Genomic DNA, 20544 nt, shown 5'->3' with positions numbered 1-20544 from the left:
ATTGATTTAGTTAGTCACTCTCACTCAGATATCTGTAGTAGAATGTGTAGAATATCAGGAAATTAGCTTTAAAACTGCTAAATGTTTTCTCCATCCCAATTTAAAATGTGTAGAATTGCAGGAAAATAGCTTTAAAACGGCATTTTTCTCTCAACCAAAGGTGAAAATGTGTAGAATTTCAGGAAAATAGCTTTAAAGCTGCAGATTTCTCTCTCCACTGCCACTTAAATGTTTTGCCTATGAGGTGCCCCCTGTAAGAAATTGTATTAGATATTGGTAACTTGTTTTAACAACTTCTCAACATTAGCTATAGTTGACACAATATGCCCACACCCCCTCTTTCTATTGGACATATGCTGGACTCATTAGACATATACACGACACCCACAACTCCCCTCCCCCATGACAATCACACAGACACACCCAACCCATGGTTGGACCTCAGGACAAAGAACTCTCAGGAACCAATGGAACGTGGACACCAGGCCTGATCAGGACTACCCAAGACCCAGATCGACCAATCGGAAGGCCGGACTCGCAGATCTACCTACTTTGCTTGTTGTCTATGTAGTACTGTACAATTCTGGAAACTGGTCTCTTTCCCGGACGATTCACTAGGAGTCAGACAGAAAGAGCCTTGCTGCAAGATTTTACTAAGATATCTTTACATGTGATTAAACGGCCTTATTATAAAATTATCCACCTCGTCCTATTGTCTCCTCTTGTTCTCCTGTCAACAGTAAACGTTTTACTAACACCCCCCCCCCCAAAATGCTTGAAACAGCCCTGAGTGGATGACCCATGTTTCTGGGCATATTGACCCTGACCCCATTGACATTTGATAAGGCAAGTTTCTTAGCTATTTTTTATTGATTATGGAAGTATAGAAATTGTCATTGTTGGTATGCCTAAAGCTTCAAGCTAATAGCAGCAAAACAACATAGCTAAACTAGCTACCTTTGTATTTCAGCACCATGGCACAGCGATCGGGTGTTAGCAAGCTAGCCTATATATATCGTGACAAGCGATCTGAAATAACAAGTTCGTTAACATTAGCTATTGTGTGTGGTGCGGGTTAGTGCTTGTTGGCCTCACCATTTTCGCTGATTTTGCTTGCTTGTTAGATAACTCTGACTGATTGTTAATGTTAGCTAGCTAACTTGCTAAACAAGGTAAACTTCTGAAGATCTTGACTTGGAATCTGCAACCGCCATCAGTGTCTCGTGACTAAGTAGCTAGTTGGACGTGTTGAATGTGGCTCGTGAGCTAGCTGATTATGAACATGTAAGTTCTTTCGTGTGAGTTTATGTTGCTGACAAGGTTTCTGAAGTTGACATTTAAAATGGTTAAGGTAAGGATTAGGTAAGGGTTATGGTTACGGTTAGAGTATGGACGTCCCAAGTATCCCGGATAGCTCTGACCATGCGATCAACCCACACAACCCCCCTTGGTGACAGCATTTGGCGCACCCTACCAGACAGCGGAAGTATTGAGTTTAACAAACTCGTAAAGATGTCCGGCCAGGATGACCCAGTTCAAAGAGAAATCCATCAGGATTGGGCAAATCGCGAGTATATAGAAGTGATCACGAGTAGCATCAAGAAGATTGCAGATTTCCTAAATTCATTTGGTAAGCTTTACCCAAGGCATTCCTTCCTGCTTTCGTCCAGTGGCTCGCTCGTTAGCTAGCTAGCTAAACAAGCAATCGACCACTCCTAGTTAACGAATAATTGCTAGCTAGCTTGGACTACGTACTGGTAACAGTATTTGATAGCTGGCCAGCGTGTAATGTTGTTACTGTCTTGTGAGCTTGTCATGACCTGAGAGAGCATAGCCCCAGTGCAGTCCATTGATAGTTGCTTATCTAGCCCGCATACGACACTAGCTTTAGGTAGCAGTGGTTGTTGCACAACAATTGCCAGTGGTATTATGAATGTCCTGGTCCCAGATATAATCTACATGCCTTCTTTAGCCAACTCTAATTTGGAATGCCAAGTAGTGTCTGAGGAGTTGGTTACACATTGCATACAGAGATCTGGGTTAATGCTATATTGTTATACATGTTTTTTTTTGTACTATTGTCTGGCATCACACAATCCATATGTTTGAATTGAGTGTCGTGTGGATTGTGCTATGACCTCGAGGTTATATTTACTGTAGTGATCTACCTAAAATGAACTTGAACTTGACCCTAATAGCTTAATAATAATAATAGGACCAAGCCAAACTGTACTCGGCTGGCATGGCTACGCATCCAGCACAGTTGCTGGAAAGGACACGGAAAGGATGTGAAATGAATAAGAATAAAACATCAAGTGAATTTTCATGTGAATTTATTTTCCAGATATGTCCTGTCGGTCCCGGTTAGCCACTCTTAATGAGAAGCTAACTGCCTTGGAGCGGAGGATTGAATACATCGAGGCAAGGGTAAGTGGTTTTGAAATATGCACATGATGGTATGAAGTTATAAAATACTGGTACAGAAAAAAATCTCAGTTGGAACATCTGAAATTCATTATGTATCTGTTTCTCAATCCCAAGGTTACTAAAGGTGAAACCCTGACCTAGACCTCCGGATGACTGCTGAAACATGAATATACCACTTTTCCTAATTTTCTGTTAATGATTTTATACGTACTTACTGTATAGTTTACATTTGGCTTTGCCTAAGCATCAGACTTTTACCATGGTTACTCCATGGATATCAGTCTGAAAGAAGTTGCTGTTAAAAAGATGCAATAGTCTCTACAAAGCAAAATGTTTACTAAAATGATATTTACACTTACTCTACCAGTTGTACATGCAGGTGGTCCTTTTGGCAGTAGGTGGAGATAGGGTATCCACAGGAAAGTGTTGTTTACCTGACTTTTTGTGGCGCCAGTAGGTTCTGACGCTTGTATTTTCAATCTATTGACGCATTGCACGTGATGCACAATATGTAGACAATAGCCGAATATAGTTGACCGAAGATTATTTCCTCGCAATCAGCTGGAAGTGTTTGCCGTTCGGTTAGGCTCAGCCATATTGTGTAAGTGTTTGTCAAGTGCAAATTACATCAGTATTGAAAATAAAATACAAACGATATACAGACTAGRYTACTGAAGGTTGGGTTGATAACGCTTACCTGTGGATATTTTGTATCAGATTACCTCTGACATAGGGACAAAATTGGCGGGCAACAGGTAAAGTAAGCTGAAATGAAGTTTGTTCAACATTCTGACTTGTAATGGGACTGTTTGGGAATGTTGAGCCTACATATTAGTGACAAGTGTGTAAGTATTTCACTCATTGATTATACGAAGAGGCTACATTTGGCTAAATTTGTTTTGGACCTTTTTTGTTTGATTCTGAACATATACCTGACTATTTTGTGTGTTAACAGTTTTAAACTCCATACTAAATTCATGAGAAGGCTATTTCATCCATTTTTGATGGTTCAAGCATTTAGTGTATTATGTGCACTCAATCGTAAAGTGGAGAAGGACAAGCTTATTACTCAAGAAATCACTGTACAACTGCATTCTTGCTTTGTTTATCTTGCCAAGTGAATGTCTAAGCATACATCCACCTGTGTTTGAAACATTTGTACAGTTGATTTACCTGCTGTAAATCATGAATGACAAAAACAAGATTTTGAGAGTCTTATGTCCCCAAGTGCCAAGTTGACACTGTTGCTGTTTGTGTGTATTTATTAATCTTCTATTACTATCTCATGGTCATGTTTGTACAGTACATAGTGACAATTGTTTTATGGCAAAAAAATAAAGAAACTAACATTGAAAGTGCAGCTATGTGTCATTTTCTCCAGACAAAAAGTTTGTGTAGTAAAGATAATTAATTCTCACGCTCAAGCTCCCGATGTTGCATTACATTAAATGTTATAGACCTGTGTGAAATGTTTCAGGCCTGTGAAAACCAGGCAGGACAGGCTACGCCTAGCCTCGTACGAAGGCACCGCTCTCCCTTGAAAAAACTTCGTTACCCAACATGCATCGTCGTTTTCCACGTTCCCGCCCTAAGCATCTTGGGAAGGAGAAAGTGTTGACGAGTCAAACAACCATTTTCCCCTTTGAAATGTGCAAGTCCTTTAATTGTTTTCAAACATCTGTATACTATTTTAAAGCTTGTTTAAACTGGTGAGTTACAATGCTTCTGTATAGTTATACTCCTATGCTTTATTATTTGTGTTCTTAACCTAGGTACCAGCTAGCTCAAGGCAAGAGTATCAATCAGCTAACGTTAGCTTGAAGCGTACGTCATTGTGTCTCCATCTTGCCTCTGCTTTCAGCAGACAAGCCAACTATCTAGCTAACMAGGTTGTATTTACATGCTGGAATAATAATACAATTTTTTTCTTGTCCCCCAATTCCACACATCTCCACCCTTTGATAGTCGTGACAACCATTGAAATGGGACGGTGAGTTTCAATCAGCATAAAAATATTGTAGGTACTGTAGTGTCTCGCTAGCAAGTCGGCTAACGTTAACAAGCTACTTTTTTGTTTGACCTTTTATTTAACTAGGCGAGTCAGTTAAAAACCAATTCTTATTTTACAATGACGGCCTACCCCGGAAAAACCCTCCCCTAACCCGGAAAAGCTGGGCCAGTTGTGCCCCGCCCTATGGGACTCCCGATCACCGTCGGTTGTGATACAGCCCGGGATCGAACCTACTAAGTTAGCAAACTTATAACTACACTTGCAATAATATTTCGGTCAAAGTAATTTAGCTTGCTGATTTTGGCTTATGTATTGTTTACTATTCCATGCTTTGCTAACACTAACAAGTAAGCAACTCTCCCTCCTACTAAACTGGCTAGGGCGTTAGGCAGCGCATCATCAGTGACATTCACAGTATGAGAACGCACAACCCGTTCTCAGCATTTCATATTTAGTCTGAGACCAGACTGGAATGCAGTGGTTTGTTGGATAACCCTCTTGACTAAATCCACACACAACAATTTCAGCTTGAAGAATACATCAGAATTGGGAGGATTACATTGCTAACTGTAAATAAAAGTACTTGGAAGTTATCTTGACCAATAAACAATTGCATTGGAACCCATTCTTTATTCCTTGAGTGTGTCAAATTTCAATCTGCTTTTGACTGTGTGTATGCCTGACTGCACAGGTTGAGTCGCACAGAGCGTAGTGGCAGATACGGCGGCAACGATCTGGGCCGGGGTGAGTCAGAGTGGCGTGAGAGGGGAGAGCAGGACATGCGCCGATGGGGCGAAGAGAGACACAGCGAACGCTACAATGGAGGAGAACGCCGAGGGAGCAGAGGCAGTCCAGAGGTATGTGTTCTGAGTCAGACACCCAGTGACATGACTTGTAATGGGAGTGCATCCAAAACCAATCTCATTGACTACTAGTAGAGTCCCCTGATCAGGGTCCGGTATCGACGCTGGCCCGYGGCCAGTAAAAACATGCCGGGCCAGTGAATCTCGTCTGTCCTGACCMGGCCAGTAACTTTTCAGCACATTTTTGCCTTCTGGTTCAACATTTACCTTTAGTGTCGCGTTCTACCATTGAAAGGCATTAAAGACTACAAGTGGAAAATTCATGCAATTTGAACAATTTGATTGGTCGTTCATTCTAACACCACCATGCTCCAGCGAGTCACAACTTTCCGAACAGTACATGAGTTGATGCCTTCACACATCACACGTGAGCTGTCCAGAGGAAAAAGAAGCGCCCATCAATCTACTRGCTGAGCTTATTTATTTTAGGGGAACGTGATTTACAATAGTAAACCTTCAATAGTGAACATACTAACAAAATGCTGGCTACTGTTGGTAGTCTGCAAAAAGAAGCTACAAAAAAAACAACTAGTCTTGGCTAGCCTACRGTATGATCTGCATCATACAAATTTTGTGCTTCAGTTGCACTTCTCCACTCGGATGAAGAATGACCATTGGTGAATTTATCAGCAGACAGCGGTCTGATTTGATGTGTAGCTACTTTTCTCGTGTTGCCAWTTTTTTTTCCCTTTTCAGTAAAATGCAAGATTAACTTCAAGCTAAACATGGGGAAATATAGCTGGCTGTGTTTTTTCTAGGAAAAACATTATAAATGTACCTTGCTTTTTCATTGTTAGCTCATTTACTTGTGACTGCTAGTTAAAGTTGTCATCTGAGGAAATCTGAAGCCATTTTCTGTGTATGTTTTGCTTTAATGTTTTTTATGTGAAGGAAAACTACACTACTATATATACAAAAGTATGTGGACACCCCTTCAAATGAGTGAATTCGACTATTTCAGCCACACCCGTTAATGGCGGGTATATAAAATCGAGCACACAGCCATGCAAACTCCATAGACAAACATTGGCAGTAGAATGGCCTTAATGAAGAGCGCATTGACTTTCAACGTGCCACCATCATAGGATGCAACCTTTCGAACAAGTCAGTTCGTCAAATTTCTGCCCTGTTAGAGCTGCCCCGGGCAACTGTAAGTGCTGTTATTGTGAAGTGGAAATGTCTAGGAGCAACAACGCCTCAGCCGCAACGTGGTAGGCCATGTTTTTCATGGTTTGGGCAAGGCCCCTTAGTTCCAGTGAAGGGGAATCTTAATGCTGCAGCATACAATGACATTCTAGACAATTCTGTGCTTCCAACTTTATGGCAACAGTTTTAGGGATGGCCTTTTCCTGTTTCATGACAATTCCCCCTCGCACTAAGCAAGGTCCATACAGAAATGGTTTGTCGAGATCGGTGTGGAAAAACTTGACTGGCCTGCACAAAGGCCTCACCTCAACCCCATCGAATACCTTTGGGATGAATTGGAAGGCGACCCCGAGCCAGCCCTAATAGCCCAACATCAGTGCCTGACCTCACTAATGCTCTTGTGGCTGAATGGAAGCAAGTCCTCACAGCAATGTTCAAACATCTAGTGTTGCCTTATTATKTATCCTGATGCCTAGTCACTTTACCCTGCCTTCATGTACATATCTACCTCAAATACCTTTACTATCATCTATCCTGATGCCTAGTCACTTTACCCTGCCTTTATGTACATATCTACCTCAAATACCTTTATTATCATCTATCCTGATGCCTAGTCACTTTACCCTGCTTTCATTTACATATCTCCCTCAAATACCTCATACACCTGCACATTGATCTGGTTCTCCCTGTATATAGCTCCATTCTTGTATATTTTATTTTATTCCTCTTGTTGTATTTGGGGCATGTGACATACAATTTGAATATATATATAATACACAGAAATCACATTTTTGACTGCACTGCCCCTTTAATATATATATATATTATAATAACCAGATGTAGCCCATTACAACCTATAGGCCCTGCATGAACCCAATGAATTTAAGAACTACACAATGTCCTAGCCAGTAAAAATTCTGTTCTGGACAGTAGGTTTTTGGCTATTTGGGATAGTTAGAACAAAAGTTAGCATTGGTCCYTGCTGATGCACACTGTTTTATCCACTCCAGCAGAGAGACAGGAAGCGACGGAACAGTGATAGATCTGAAGACTGTTACCACTCTGATGGAGACTACCCTGAGCAGGAATACAGGGAGGAGCCAGGGGAAGAGAAGGAGAGTAAGACAATCATGCTCCGGGGCCTGTCTCTTCACATTACAGAGGGAGACGTAAGTTCCTCTTTCTCTGCTTTAGACCCACCACCTGTGGTTTGGTTGGGTGCCATTTTCTCTGCGAAGAAGGGTGTGGGCACTACTGTATAGCCTACTCTGCGAAGAGTAGGCTATACAGTGAAACTAAAGGAGACATTAGTAACTATGTATAATGTCAAGTGAAACGTGTTCCAGAACTTAAGGCTATGGATTTAATGTCTGTCCTTCTCTTGCCGTCCAGATCCGAGCTGCCCTGGACCAGCTGGAGGGACCCCAGCCAATAGATGTCCGCCTGATGAAAAAGAGGACAGGTGAGATCCAGGTGTACCACGCAGCCCCCCTCCCCCACACTATATTTGACTACAGGGCCAATCTGCTTCAGTTGACTTCAGTTTTGCCATAGCAACATAAAAAATTGGAAATTGTTAAGAATTAATGTCAAACAAAGAAACAATATTTTATTTTCTCTTAAGATGTGGAGCGAAAAGGTAAGAAAGGCCATCAGCCAGCCAAGCTGTTTTAAATGAGAGAAACAAACTGATKATAGAGGCACACTGAGTATGTATGGGCCAGTGTCATCCTGCAGCATTTCTTGCTATGGCAAAACCCAAAAGGAAGGGCCCACTGTTTGCCGTACTGGCCCCTGAAGCAGTTTGTGACAGAGTTTGAATGTTGTGCCCATGGACTCTGACTAACACTCCTCCCGTCTATATTTGAATGCTGTCTCTAGGTATAAGCCGAGGTTTCGTCTTCGTGGAGTTTTATCACTTGCAAGATGCTACCCGATGGATGGAGACCAATCAGGTTGCTTCACAATCGCCAAGTCTAGTTTTTTTTTTTTTTACCTTGGGGCTCTGAAAAAAGACAACCAAATGGCAACCAACGTGATATGAATAAGAACTGAGGTTTTGAAGGAAATGTTGATTTTTAGTTGGAGAATACAATATTGGAATCTGAATATGGTATCCAGAAAGACTGCATGGTTTTAGAGGTTTATTTAGCCTTTCACTGATCCAAACTCCATCTCAGCCCCCCCCCCCCCCCCCAATATTTTCATGGTGTAAGACTAAGTTAAGACAATTGAGCCATGTAGCCTAATTTATCGGAAACTTAACTTAAAACACTTGATTTTCAAACCAGCTTTGAGATTGTAGTACCTTGCAATCTGGCTGGTAAGAGTTTCCTGATTTAAAAGAAATTGGCCTTAGGCCATCGGGGGACAAATGGTGAATTTTTACTCCTTGTAGCCCAGTGGCCTCTCCAAATTTCACCCTTTTGATTTCTTTGATTTATGCTGTGCTTCTTAGCAAATTCATTTTCATTCAATGTCTGTTGTGGGAAGCCTATCCTTGGTTCTAGGAAAGCTGATAAAAGTATCTCATGTTTACATTATACACACTGCTCCGGCTCAGTCTGGACACTCGGGTCCCAAACACCTTAAGAACCCTCTGTACACAAGCTCACATACACATCTTTCCGTCTGTCTTTGACACAAACTCCAACCGGGGGTCCCCTTCCCTCTCTGCCAGCACTGCTTGTTCTTTGGTTGCAGCTAGAGTGAGACCTGTGCCTGCCAGGAAGCTTGAAATGACCAACATTTTGAACCTCCTCTTGCAGAAACTCCTGGTCATCCAAGGCAAGAGTGTGGCCATGCACTACAGCATCCCGCGACACAAGTTTGAAGACTGGCTCTGCAACACTGTAAGTTTCTTCTGTGGCTTGACTCCATGTCCAACCCTGCTGCCCACACTATATTTACCTTCCACTCGTATCTGAAATGCTGTAGTGACAACGTTAGGCCCTCAATTGTTAGTTACCTTATAGTCCAGAATGAGCTCCTGCCAAATGAGTTTGAGCACGTCGTTAGGTATAGGGATCCCTGATTTCATTAGTTGCCAGGGTGAGCATTTGGCTCAGGTAAGTACCGTATGCTGCACCGCTGTTAGTTTGCTATTCATCTGAGGCAGCAGTGTCCTGGACATAAGTAGCTGTATTATCAATAAAAATGATGTGACCGGTTGCTTGCAGTGCGGCCTGTACAATTTCCGGAGGAGGCTGAAGTGCTTCAGGTGTGGAGCAGCTAAAGCTGGTAAGTAGTTCCTGAACCAGGAAGCCACTGCCTGCACCCATCTGGATGGCCTGAGACAATGTTCAGGCAAGAGGGGCTGCGCACAGGACCAGTACAGAATACTGATATATCTATACTTTAGAAATGCCAACCCTATTAACACGACTGTCATCATGGCCCCATAAACACTGACCAATCATATTCCTTAGTATTGTGAACAAATCAGATTTAGCTGAAAACGTACGTGAGAATTGACTGGCGGAATAGCGAGGATGTCAAATCCCTGTGGAGCGGATTTTTTTTTTTTTCTAACTCATGTCCTGGACTCTGTCATGGGTACTGAGGGTGAGGTGACGCTAATGCCCTGCTCTCATTCTGTCTGCCTCAACAGAGGGTGAGACCAACACCACTGGAGTCACAGAGACCCAGCAGAGTGGAGACTACTACGGCGACAGTGAGTGCCTCTCCACAAATGGGCAGCCCACAGACACACACCCATAATGTCCTGTCAGATGTCATGGGGGAGGGGGGTTTGAGAAGTGCCAGTGATAGACTTTAGACTGTATGTGTTCATGTCCTCTCCAGCAATCATCCTGAGGAARATAGCCCCTTTGACCACGGTGGAGGCCATCCTGACAGCCCTGGCCCCCTACGCCAACCTGTCACCCAGCAACATCCGTCTCATTAAGGACAAACAGACGGGACAGAACAGAGGCTTCACCTTTGTACAGCTCTCCTCCCCTCTGGTACGCCATCCTTTAAGCAGACGTCTGCACATATACACATGATATGGTCTTTGATTTGATGTTCTCTACAGAACATCCTCTAACTTCATTGATGTCCCTTATGATTATGAATGGCCATATTGCTCAACTGGTGCTTCTCATCTTTGGCTTGATTTAGTGAAATCTGTATAAATGTTTCTGTGTAAAATAGTCTTAAGTGCTTTGTTTTTTTCTGCGTCACAGGAGGCATCTCAGCTCCTAACCATCCTGCAAGGACTACAGCCTCCTCTCAAGCTGGATGGAAAGACCATTGGTGTGGACTATGCCAAGAGTGCCAGGAAGTGAGTGTCCTGTCACAGATGTCAGTGGTTTTCAGTAAATTATGTCCTCAGAGGGTGTAGTGATGGCAGCGTCTCTCCTCTCTTCAGGGATCTCTTGCTCCCAGACGGTAACCGGATCAGTGCCTTCTCTGTGGCCAGCACAGCCATCGCTGCTGCCCAGTGGTCCTCCAGCCAGGTAACCCACACACCGCTCACATTCAGCTGTGGTCTTTTGTTTAGCCACACACATACTAAGATGCAGTGTATTCCTTCCTAGCCTCAGCAGTGTGCTGAAGGACATCTGTCAGAGTACAGCTACCTAGAGGAGGGCTACGCTCCCTACACACAGGTATGATGATCGGTGGGGAGGTTACCCCAGTCTGGAAATCCTTGGGGTGTATTGCAGATGCTCCAATGTGACTGACTGACTTCCTTTCTGTGTTGCTAGGACTACCAAGCCTACTACCAGCAGGCAGCAGGAGACCCTTCCCAGGGGAACGGAATACTGGGAGGTAAGAGGAAACATACAGTCTGCAATTCATTCCTTGTCGATGCCTTTAACAGATACTTTCCCTGTAGAGAGGTCAGTAAGGCAGGGCTGTCCTTTTGTCAGCTCTGTTGTACAGTGTTTCTACAGAACCCTTAGCTGCTTTAACAATTAGTGATAAAGACGGTAAGGGGTGTTGGAATCCCAGGTGATGGTGTCAGTGTTCTACATCAGTACGCTGTTGACACTACTTGTACTGTGAAGGATGTAGGAAGCACTGGAAGCATTATGAAAATCATTGACTTGTATGGTAAGGCATCAGGTGCTAAAGTGAATATGGAGAAGACTGAAATAATGTTTGTTGGGGATATCAATGCAAATAAGTGTGAGATTCCATTTAAGGTAGCAAAGGATTTTATGAAGGTGTTGGGAGTAAACATTGGTGTAGAGGAGAAAGCGGCAAAAGATATAACTTGGACTGGGATCCTTAATAACGTCAAGCAAACGCTGAATTTCTGGAAAAATAGAAAAATAAAGTTAAAAGGTTAAGTAATTGTAGCAAATGCTTTGGTATTATCTAAATATGTGTATGTTTTGAGAGTTCTAGACATGCCAGAGTGAGTTTTAAATGAAACAAAAAATGTGGTGTCTAATTTTAATATGGGATGGTAAAGGAGTTCATAGCCTTCTGATTTGAGAAGGTCCAACTGCTATCTGTTTCCAAAAGAGGTGTTGGTAATAGCATGTTATAAAGCCTGGGAGTCTTGTATTGACAGCGGCTCCAGGTGTCCCAGCAGCTACAGGAGTGGTGATCTCACAGGGTGCACAGGTCTACCAATCCAACCTCATCAGTCACACTGCCGCACAAGTAAGTCCTATGTATTTAACCTATGACCCTGTCACGACACACAGCCTTATTTACTGCACTACTCACAATGTGCTCGCTGTAAAAATTCCCACAATTACCAATTGTGTCTTTGCAGGCGTTGCAACTGGAAGCAAAACAGACCGGAATTCACTCGGCAGCTGCGACCATGACAGCGCCGGTTTCCACAGCCACAGCGACACTCTCTGGACTGGCCACTGACACAGGTTAGAGCCTCACTCACCTACCTGTCTGACTGACACTAGTAAGAGCCTCACTCACCTACCTGTCTGACTGACACAGGTTAGAGCCTCACTCACCTACCTGTCTGACTGACACAGGTTAGAGCCTCACTCCACCTGACCTGTCTGACTGACACAGGTTAGAGCCTCACTCACTCACCTACCTGTCTGACTGACACTGGTAAGAGCCTCACTTGCCTACCTGTCTGACTGACACTGGTAAGAGCCTCACTCCCTACCTGTCTGACCTGACACTGGTAAGCAGCCTCACTCACCTACCTGTCTGACTGACACAGGTTAGAGCCTCACTCACCTACCTGTCTGACTGACACAGGTTAGAGCCTCACTCACCTACCTGTCTGACTGACACAGGTTAGAGCCTCACTCACCTACCNCCTACCTGTCTGACTGACACTGGTAAGAGCCTCACTCACCTACCTGTCTGACTGACACTGGTAAGAGCCTCACTTGCCTACCTGTCTGACTGACACTGGTAAAAGCCTCACTTGCCTACCTGTCTGACTGACACTGGTAAGAGCCTCACTTGCCTACCTGTCTGACTGACACTGGTAAGAGCCTCTCTCACCTACCTGTCTGACTGACACTGCAGGTTCCAGTGCAGAATGGAAACAATAGAACTTGTGGAATGCTTTCAGATTTAAAATGATCTACTCTGTTCAAGCCAAGTGTTTGACTCTTTTAATATTCCATACTCTGTCTTCATCCTCAGCTGTACCTGATACCTCTACCTACCAGTATGACGAATCCTCTGGCTTCTACTTCGACCCTCAAACCGGCCTCTACTACGACCCAAATACCCACGTTAGTACCRACACACCAGTCTGTGTTTTCTCTTGCTGTTCTGCGTTCTTCCACAATGCCGTCTGAGTTGTGCGAACACTTGGGTCTGTGGATGTGTTTTGATAGTTGTAGTTTCTCCTTTCCTTCAGTACTACTACAACTCCCAGACGCAGCAGTACCTCTACTGGGACAGTGAGAAACAGACGTACGTCCCTGCCTCAGCCGCCGACCAAACTGAGCAGAGTGCGAATGCATCAGCAGCAGCTAGCAACGAGGCTAAGGAATCAAAGGAGAGGAAACAAGAAAAGCCCAAGAGCAAGACTGCTCAGCAGGTAGGCAGAGGGATATCAAGGCAGCATAACTTTAGACTTGTGATAATTGTGTGTAGTTTGTTCAACTGTATTTGTCTGAGGGGGCAATTGGTTCTGCAGCAGAGGAGCACACAAGACTTAACACACATTAAATACACATGGATTACAGTGATACACAATGATACTGCTGAATACCGTGGTTGGTGTGTCTGACTGAGTTGTTCTGGTTGGCCTTTCAGATCGCTAAGGACATGGAGCGCTGGGCGAAGAGTCTGAACAAGCAGAAGGAGAACTTTAAGAGCAGCTTCCAGCCCGTCAGCCAGGAGGAGAGGAAAGAGGCCGCGGCTGCTGACGCAGGCTTCACACTCTTCGAGAAGAAGGTAGCCATTTTAAGTCTATCCATGATAGTTTGAATCCTTTAGAAAACCCATCCAGGGAATCTTAACATTGACTTGATGGCAGATTGACGAGGTGGACTGAGTAGTGTTGTGGTGTGACTTTACAGCAGGCTGGAAGCTTGGAAATGCTGATGTTAGAAGCAGTGCAGCGCCCTGAGGAGCAGGTCCCAACCAACTCAGCCAAGGTAACATATTGTTACRACACTCCAATGTATGAGCTGCAATTTTAGAGTACATTTTCCAGTCTGGTATGGTAGCTACCTAGTTAATATACAACCATCTGGTTGTCCTTCTCCAGGTTGGCCTGGTGGCAGCCTACAGTGGAGACAGTGACCCAGAGGAAGGGGGTGCAGCAGAGCTGGAGCACGGTGGTGGTGAGCAGGACCAGCTGACAGACTGGAAGAAGATGGCGTGCCTGCTGTGTAGGAGACAGTTCCCCAATAAGGACGGCCTGGTGCGCCACCAACAGCTCTCAGACCTCCATAAGGTACTTAGCACTGACTCGAAGGTAGAACTCCACAATAGTCCACTTTCTCAACTGTTATGAAAAGCTAATATGGGAAAGGAAGAGCTTGAAATGTATGAATGAAGTGTAAAGGTCTTTGACTTATTTGTCTTCTTATCCCAGCAAAACCTGGAGGTCCACCGCAGATCTAAGCTGAGTGAGGCTGAGCTGGAGGAGCAGGAGAGGAGAGAGACCGAGGTAACGGCTCAGACATGGAGACGATGCTGCTTTAACTGTTTTAGTTGGGGTTCAGTTAATAGAAACCCTGTTATCAGGTTTGTTTCTACATTCATTCTCACTCTGTGTCTCTTTCTTGCTCTCGGTCTGTGAACAGATGAAGTACAGGGACCGGGCTGCGGAGAGGAGAGAAAAATACGGCATCCCTGAACCCCCAGCACCCAAGAAGAAGAAATTCACCGCACAGCCAGCACCAGTCATGTTAGTGCTAGTGTTAAGCCGTGCACATACTTCTTAAGCCTTGTTCACACTGGCAGTTTGAAGTGACTCAAATCCATATTCTGATATTCCAAGACYCATTTCAAACCACCTTCGTAGGTGGTTTGAAATCAGATACAAATCTGATTCCTTGCCCAACGGTCAGATCTGATCTATTTTCACTCAAGTGGTTTCTAAACAGTTATTTTGAATATGTTTGCTTGCTAGCTACTCTGCCAAGAACCATGTGAATGTGCTAAACCGCTAGCTAGCTAGTTGACTGCTGTGGCTAGCCAAAAAGGACTCATTTTGAAAGTTGGTTAATATTATCCTTTGAGGCGTTAAGTGTTCTTCCACTATGATTTTGAACATTCAAAGCAACTGGGAAACTTCTATGGCAGGCATTGTCACCTTAACGTGCTACATAACTTCTGACTGATAGGAAGCACGAGCACCACCAGTCAGCCTACACCACTGCACACACACCCAATGTTACTATGACAACTAGCATAGCCATATCAGCAAATTACTGCTGGCTTAACAAACACACCTGATTTGGTCGCTTGTAACTTGCTGTTTGGACAGTCAGTATTCCAAAACAGATTTGAAAAACAAAACTGTTTTGAGCATTAAGGTCTGCAGTGTGAACCAGGCATACGTTGACTCAAGAACCTACATTGATGTTCTGTGACATGAGATTGGGTAATAATGATGGTCGTGTCATTTCCCCCTCTGCAGTAACTATGAACAACCCACCAAGGACGGTCTGAACAGTGACAACATAGGGAACAAGATGCTGCAGGCCATGGGATGGCAGGAGGGCAGAGGTCTGGGCCGTAACCAGCAGGGCATCACTGCACCTATTGAGGTGAATCTCGTCCAGTTAAACCAGTAATAGTGCTGCTTCAACCCAACAGCTAAATATAAGGAAGCTGTTAAGGTGTCTTTCATATACAACAAGTCTGTTAAGTTTGCTGTATAAATGCAGAGCCGTGGTAGAGGTAACATTCCCCGGCACGTCACATATACAACTTTCCACCGGAGACCAGGGTTCAATCCCTGGGCACAGCCTTCCCACTGTCTTTCTCTCCACCTAATTACCCTACTGTCTGAATGTGTTTAAACACCTAAGCAACATATTGGAAAATAAGTATATTGAGATGGATAGAGATTTTTTTCTGTTTTTTAATATGCCAATGATTCCAGTGTCATATTGCTTTACTGATCACAGGCCTGCTGTTATCTCTCTACAGGCTCAGCTGAGGGCAAAGGGAGCTGGTCTTGGAACCAAAGGCAGCAGCTACGGCCTGTCTGCCTCTGACACATACAAAGACGCTGTGCGCAAAGCCATGTTTGCCCGCTTCACTGAAATGGAGTGATTTGCCCAATCCACCTGCCTCCTAAGAATGGACACATCCTTCTGGACCTGGGCCCAGATTCACAAAACATTTCTTATGTAAAAACTTAAGAAGCTTCTTAAGAAAATAAAAAAAGATGTTCGTAAGTGCAATTCGGTGTTTGTTGCTAAGCAACCGTTTTAACTAGCAATGCCAATCATGTTACCGTATTTCTTACTGAGATTACTATTCTAAAACATGTTCTTGGGTTTAAATAATCAATACTGATACTTTCAGATGAAGTTTGTGTGAATTAAACATGTTCAATTGTTTTCAATTGCTTTTTCTCACTGCCCTGAGTTTAAGACAAGGGTTTAGCTATCTTGGAATTAACAACATTTCCATGAACTTTATTTTCAAGAATCTAATTTCTTAACTTTTTGCTTAAGGAGAAGCATAAGAAATGTTCCAAGAATCTTTTTTGAGGAATAGCAACTTTGCTTAAGTTCAGTCTATAGTTAAAGAAAAAATGGCAGTTAAGAAGACATTTCTTCATAAGAAGATTTTGTGAATCTGGGCCCTGGTCCTATGTTCCCTTCCTTTCTGTGTGGGGCCATCACCATCATCCATGGGTATCCTAACATCCTTCCCTACAGTCATCCATTAAAAAACACCTTGAGATGAGCTGAAGGGATTGTAATGGCGGCATGGAGAAGATGACACGCTCGATAAGGGGATTGGAGGGAGAATTATGTTTACTGTACTCATTAGTCAAGCAGGGAAGAGAGGCATCAAGAAAGGACTGGTCTTTATTGGAGATAGTGTAAAACTATGAATTATGTAACTTATAATTTGTGTATATACGCACAGTACATTATTTCCTTCTGTAAGAATGAAGATATAGACATGTTTTTCTCCTTTTTTTGTGGCAATAGTATTTAAATGATTGTACAGTCTGTATGATATGCATTTTCATTTTGTACAGAAAATATTAAATAAGATTGATCACTCAATTCGTGTGGAACATTGGTTGTAAGTGATGAGCGTAGCTCCCCAGGTATTGTGCAGTATAGTGCATTGACTAAGTCACTCTGGATAAGTGCTAAATTACTAAAATATACATTGACACAAGATGTTCAACTTTGAATCCTTAACATTTGAGTTCAATGCAAGGTTAATTGACTAGGATAAAATGCAATCTAGAGTCACATACCAAACTTGGCTGCTCAACCGGTCAATACAGAGACATAACATTGAGGAAATCCGTAATACAGTTATAGTGTGGGCTCTAGGGTCACATTTCTCCTGAAGCAGGGCCACTACATTTGATTTAAAACTAAAATAAATGTTCTGCAGATGCAGTCCACGCCCCCCCCCCCTTCCTTCCCTCTTACCACAGGCGTGGCCATTCTAACAAACTGAAGCTAGAGAATACTGAACTACCTACTACCAATTTTCCACAAGGACCTATCTGGTGACTCACTACCAGGTAATGGCGTTGCTCCTCCCTGGTGACTCACTACCAGGTAATGGCGTTCCGCTCCTCCCTGGTGACTCACTACCAGGTAATGGCGTTCCGCTCCTCCCTGGTGACTCACTACCAGGTAATGGCGTTGCTCCTCCCTGGTGACACTACCAGGTAATGGCGTTCTTCTCCATGGGGCTCTTAAGCAGCCCAGGACTGAGTTTGGGAAACCCTGATTTAGCAGGCACTCTAATCCAGAGCGACATCGGGGTTAAGACCCTAGTTCAAGGGCACAACAACAGATATTTTGCCTCATTCAAACCAGCAACCTTTTGGTTACTGCTCTTAACCACTAGGCTACGCTCCCTCTATCCTATGCTCCCTCGATCCTATCTCCCCAGTGGAACATTCCTCCCTGGGCTTGGCTGCTCTGCCAGTTCTTCTACATGCTGGTCTATACACTGGCCTGGTGTGTGTACACAGCCCTGCTATTCAATGTCCCCTTAGTATACCCTCCTATTCCTCAGCTGCCTCACCTACTGTCTCATGGGCCTGTACTACAGTCCTTGCTATTCAGGGGATGTCCCTAGCCCACTGAAGTTGACATTTTAAAATGGTTAGTGTTTGGTAAGGGTTAAGGTTAGGATAATGATAGGGGTTAGGATTTAGGGTAGGGATGTCCCAAGGATCCCGGAAAGAACTGACCCCTGTACTACCTGTGTGCCCTCTAGAACCTGGCTGCTGCCTTCATGATCACCAAGAGGCTGTCGGCCAGAGCAGAGAGATGTCTCTGCTGGTAGAGATGCCTGTTCAGTATGTCATGTGAATACAGTGTCTCTAGGGATCAGGTTCATGTTTGTGAATGATTTGTGTGTAATTGCTTTGGAACTAAAATAATAACCCATCAATAACTAGTCTAGACCTACTTTATATAGCAGAAAATAAATCTCATGCAATTTGAGTCTATAAACATGGACTGTATTTGTCTCCTTAACCATGTAATATAATGTAGCTAAACTCGCATAGATCCTGTAGAGGAAGATTTTATCTCTCCTGATACGTTCCTGCCTCCCTGGGCCTCTCTCTGTGGCTGCAGTGGTTCCTCCACATCGCCCAGGGCCCCCTCACCGTCTCCTTCCTGTACTGGACTGGAAACTACCCCATGTCCCGCCACCCCCTCTCTGCCTTCAGCATCAACCTCCACGTGGTCAACTTCCTCCAAACCCTGCTAGACCTGGTTCTGTCCTCCACACCCATCCTCCACCTCCCCTACATGCTGCTGACTGGTCACCTCTACGTGTGCTGCTCTATTGGCTGGCCGGCTGCACTAACATATCTACAGCGAGGTGTACCCTGGGATTTGCACTGGATCTGCCTGCCCCTGTTCCACACCCTGTGGAATGTGTGTTTGCGGAGGGCCATGCTGGCTCCAGGGCCCAGGGGGCAGCAGGTAGCCCTCTGTAGAGGGGTCTGGTGGTATGGAGCAGCAGGGCCCAGGGATCCTGCCGCCTCTGTCTTTGGACCTGTCTGGTGAAACCGGAGGGGATTATGAAACACGATCCCCTCTGTCCTTGACCACATGCAGCTATCAGACAGTTACTGCCTCGGTATGAGGATCGCAGCCTGGGACTGACTGGATACTCACAGCCTGACTTGACTGACTTTCTGGGTAGTTCCAGAATCCTGGGGACTGTGAAGTCAAGCAAGCGCCTCCTTGTCATGATCTATTTTCTTAAAGTTTAGCCATTTCTAAGTGTCTATAGTATCTGGATGTCTCGTTATGTCATTTTCAGCAGAATTACATGTATTTGCAAGAAGCCTTGGCTTCCTCAAACTAATACTATTATAATGACCTGTCTATTGTATTATTCATTGTTCACTACCAGTAGTTAATGTTTCTCAGGGCATGTAGTCCGGGCCTTAGCTTCAAAAAGTGACAAAATCATTAAACGGTGGATTAAAGCGTCAAATTTGGGATGTATTTATTTATTTATTTATTGGTGCCCAAAAATTGGGTCATGGCACCACTGTTTTTAAATATATATTTTTAATCCAATATGGCCACCAATACTGAATCAGATTTTGAAAAGGTGATATTGCTGTTACATTTTTGTTGCCATTTATTCAACAAATATTGTGTATTTGTGAGTAGTGGACCAGTCTTAAACAATATGCCATTATATTTAATCAGCACCCTGCCTAAAGTGCCAGAAATGGCCTGGAAACACCAGAAATCAACCTGTAGATCACTAGAATTTCGATTAACTATTACATGAATCACCTTAACATGGTGTTTAACAGTTTATAGACTTTTGTTATCAAGTTCAAAAATTTACTCAGAACGACCATCTCCAGTTTGTCATATTCAAACAGGCTTTTAGATTACGCTACAACTTATCAAACTGGAACCATAGCCGTGTCAAGAAAAGCTTAACCACAGTTTTTGTTAAGTTTGTTAAGTTTTTGTTTGGTGGACTGCACATAGATGGCCCTATGTCACACAATAGGATAACTTTTGGATGGCTCAGGTTTGACAGCTGCCTTCAGGAAAAGAAGACTCATTCTTGAAGTCAGCACACTTGACTAAAACCAGGTACTGGCCTCAAGGTACTACACTTCATTGTCAAAACTCCTGAAAGATGCACATGCACTTCTTTTGATACATCGAATTGTCTTACTTCTGGATCCTGCCAAAAACACAAGATCTCATGCGTGCTGCATGACCAAGCCCATGAACAAAACAATGAGCGGGTAAAAGGTGCAGGGGAAGCCATTGGTCTAACAGAGAACCCCACTGCCTTCTGGAGATGGATGGTAGCAGGACCTGAGCAGGCTAGTCTACCGGTTGATTTTGAATCCCAGCTTTTGAATGTAGAGACCCCTTTAACACAATCTTCAACACGAGCAAAGTTCATCACACCAGTAGACAGAAAAACAGGTGGCCAGTTGCAACACAATTTCAAGCATGGGGAGTCCATTCCAAGCTT

The 20544-nt window shown here is 43.8% G+C and overlaps 2 protein-coding genes across 3 annotated transcripts; both read left to right on the top strand.

Moving 5' to 3' along the window:
• Window positions 1-1088: 1088 nt before the first annotated feature.
• Window positions 1089-3088, top strand: LOC111970310 (probable protein BRICK1). Its single transcript, XM_023996979.2, has 3 exons — window positions 1089-1630; window positions 2345-2427; window positions 2542-3088. The coding sequence occupies exons 1-3, from the start codon at window positions 1372-1374 to the stop codon at window positions 2566-2568; spliced, it is 369 nt and encodes a 122-aa protein (XP_023852747.2). The 5' UTR covers window positions 1089-1371; the 3' UTR covers window positions 2569-3088.
• A 926-nt stretch (window positions 3089-4014) lies between these two features.
• Window positions 4015-16424, top strand: LOC111970296 (RNA-binding protein 5). Of its 2 annotated transcripts, XM_023996970.2 has the most exons (25): window positions 4025-4136; window positions 4393-4417; window positions 5130-5295; window positions 7458-7616; window positions 7840-7909; window positions 8329-8402; window positions 9216-9299; window positions 9627-9687; window positions 10058-10120; window positions 10252-10412; window positions 10635-10732; window positions 10820-10907; window positions 10989-11060; window positions 11160-11223; window positions 11975-12066; window positions 12182-12290; window positions 13036-13127; window positions 13256-13438; window positions 13657-13797; window positions 13923-14000; window positions 14114-14302; window positions 14444-14518; window positions 14655-14758; window positions 15494-15623; window positions 16009-16424. In XM_023996970.2, the coding sequence occupies exons 2-25, from the start codon at window positions 4410-4412 to the stop codon at window positions 16132-16134; spliced, it is 2487 nt and encodes an 828-aa protein (XP_023852738.1). In that variant the 5' UTR covers window positions 4025-4136; window positions 4393-4409; the 3' UTR covers window positions 16135-16424. The 2 variants fall into 2 exon arrangements, with proteins under 2 accessions (XP_023852729.1, XP_023852738.1); XM_023996961.2 differs by lacking the exon at window positions 4393-4417 and having other exon boundaries at window positions 4015-4136.
• The last annotated feature ends 4120 nt before the right edge of the window (window positions 16425-20544 follow it).

Source organism: Salvelinus sp. IW2-2015, linkage group LG1, assembly GCF_002910315.2.
Source record: "Salvelinus sp. IW2-2015 linkage group LG1, ASM291031v2, whole genome shotgun sequence".
Classification (NCBI taxonomy): Eukaryota; Metazoa; Chordata; class Actinopteri; order Salmoniformes; family Salmonidae; genus Salvelinus; species Salvelinus sp. IW2-2015.
The sequence above is the reverse complement of the archived record's forward strand: the minus strand, read 5'-3'. Positions and strand labels throughout refer to the sequence as shown.

What these genes read in the sequence shown, in the direction of transcription:
- LOC111970310 (XM_023996979.2), top strand. Translation starts at nt 1,372, where the DNA reads ATGGTTACGGTTAGAGTATGGACGTCCCAAGTATCCCGGATAGCTCTG. An exon ending in AGATTTCCTAAATTCATTTG is followed by an intron (nt 1,631 to 2,344) that starts GTAAGCTTTACC and finishes TTTATTTTCCAG; the next exon opens with ATATGTCCTGTCGGTCCCGG. An exon ending in TTGAATACATCGAGGCAAGG is followed by an intron (nt 2,428 to 2,541) that starts GTAAGTGGTTTT and finishes CTCAATCCCAAG; the next exon opens with GTTACTAAAGGTGAAACCCT.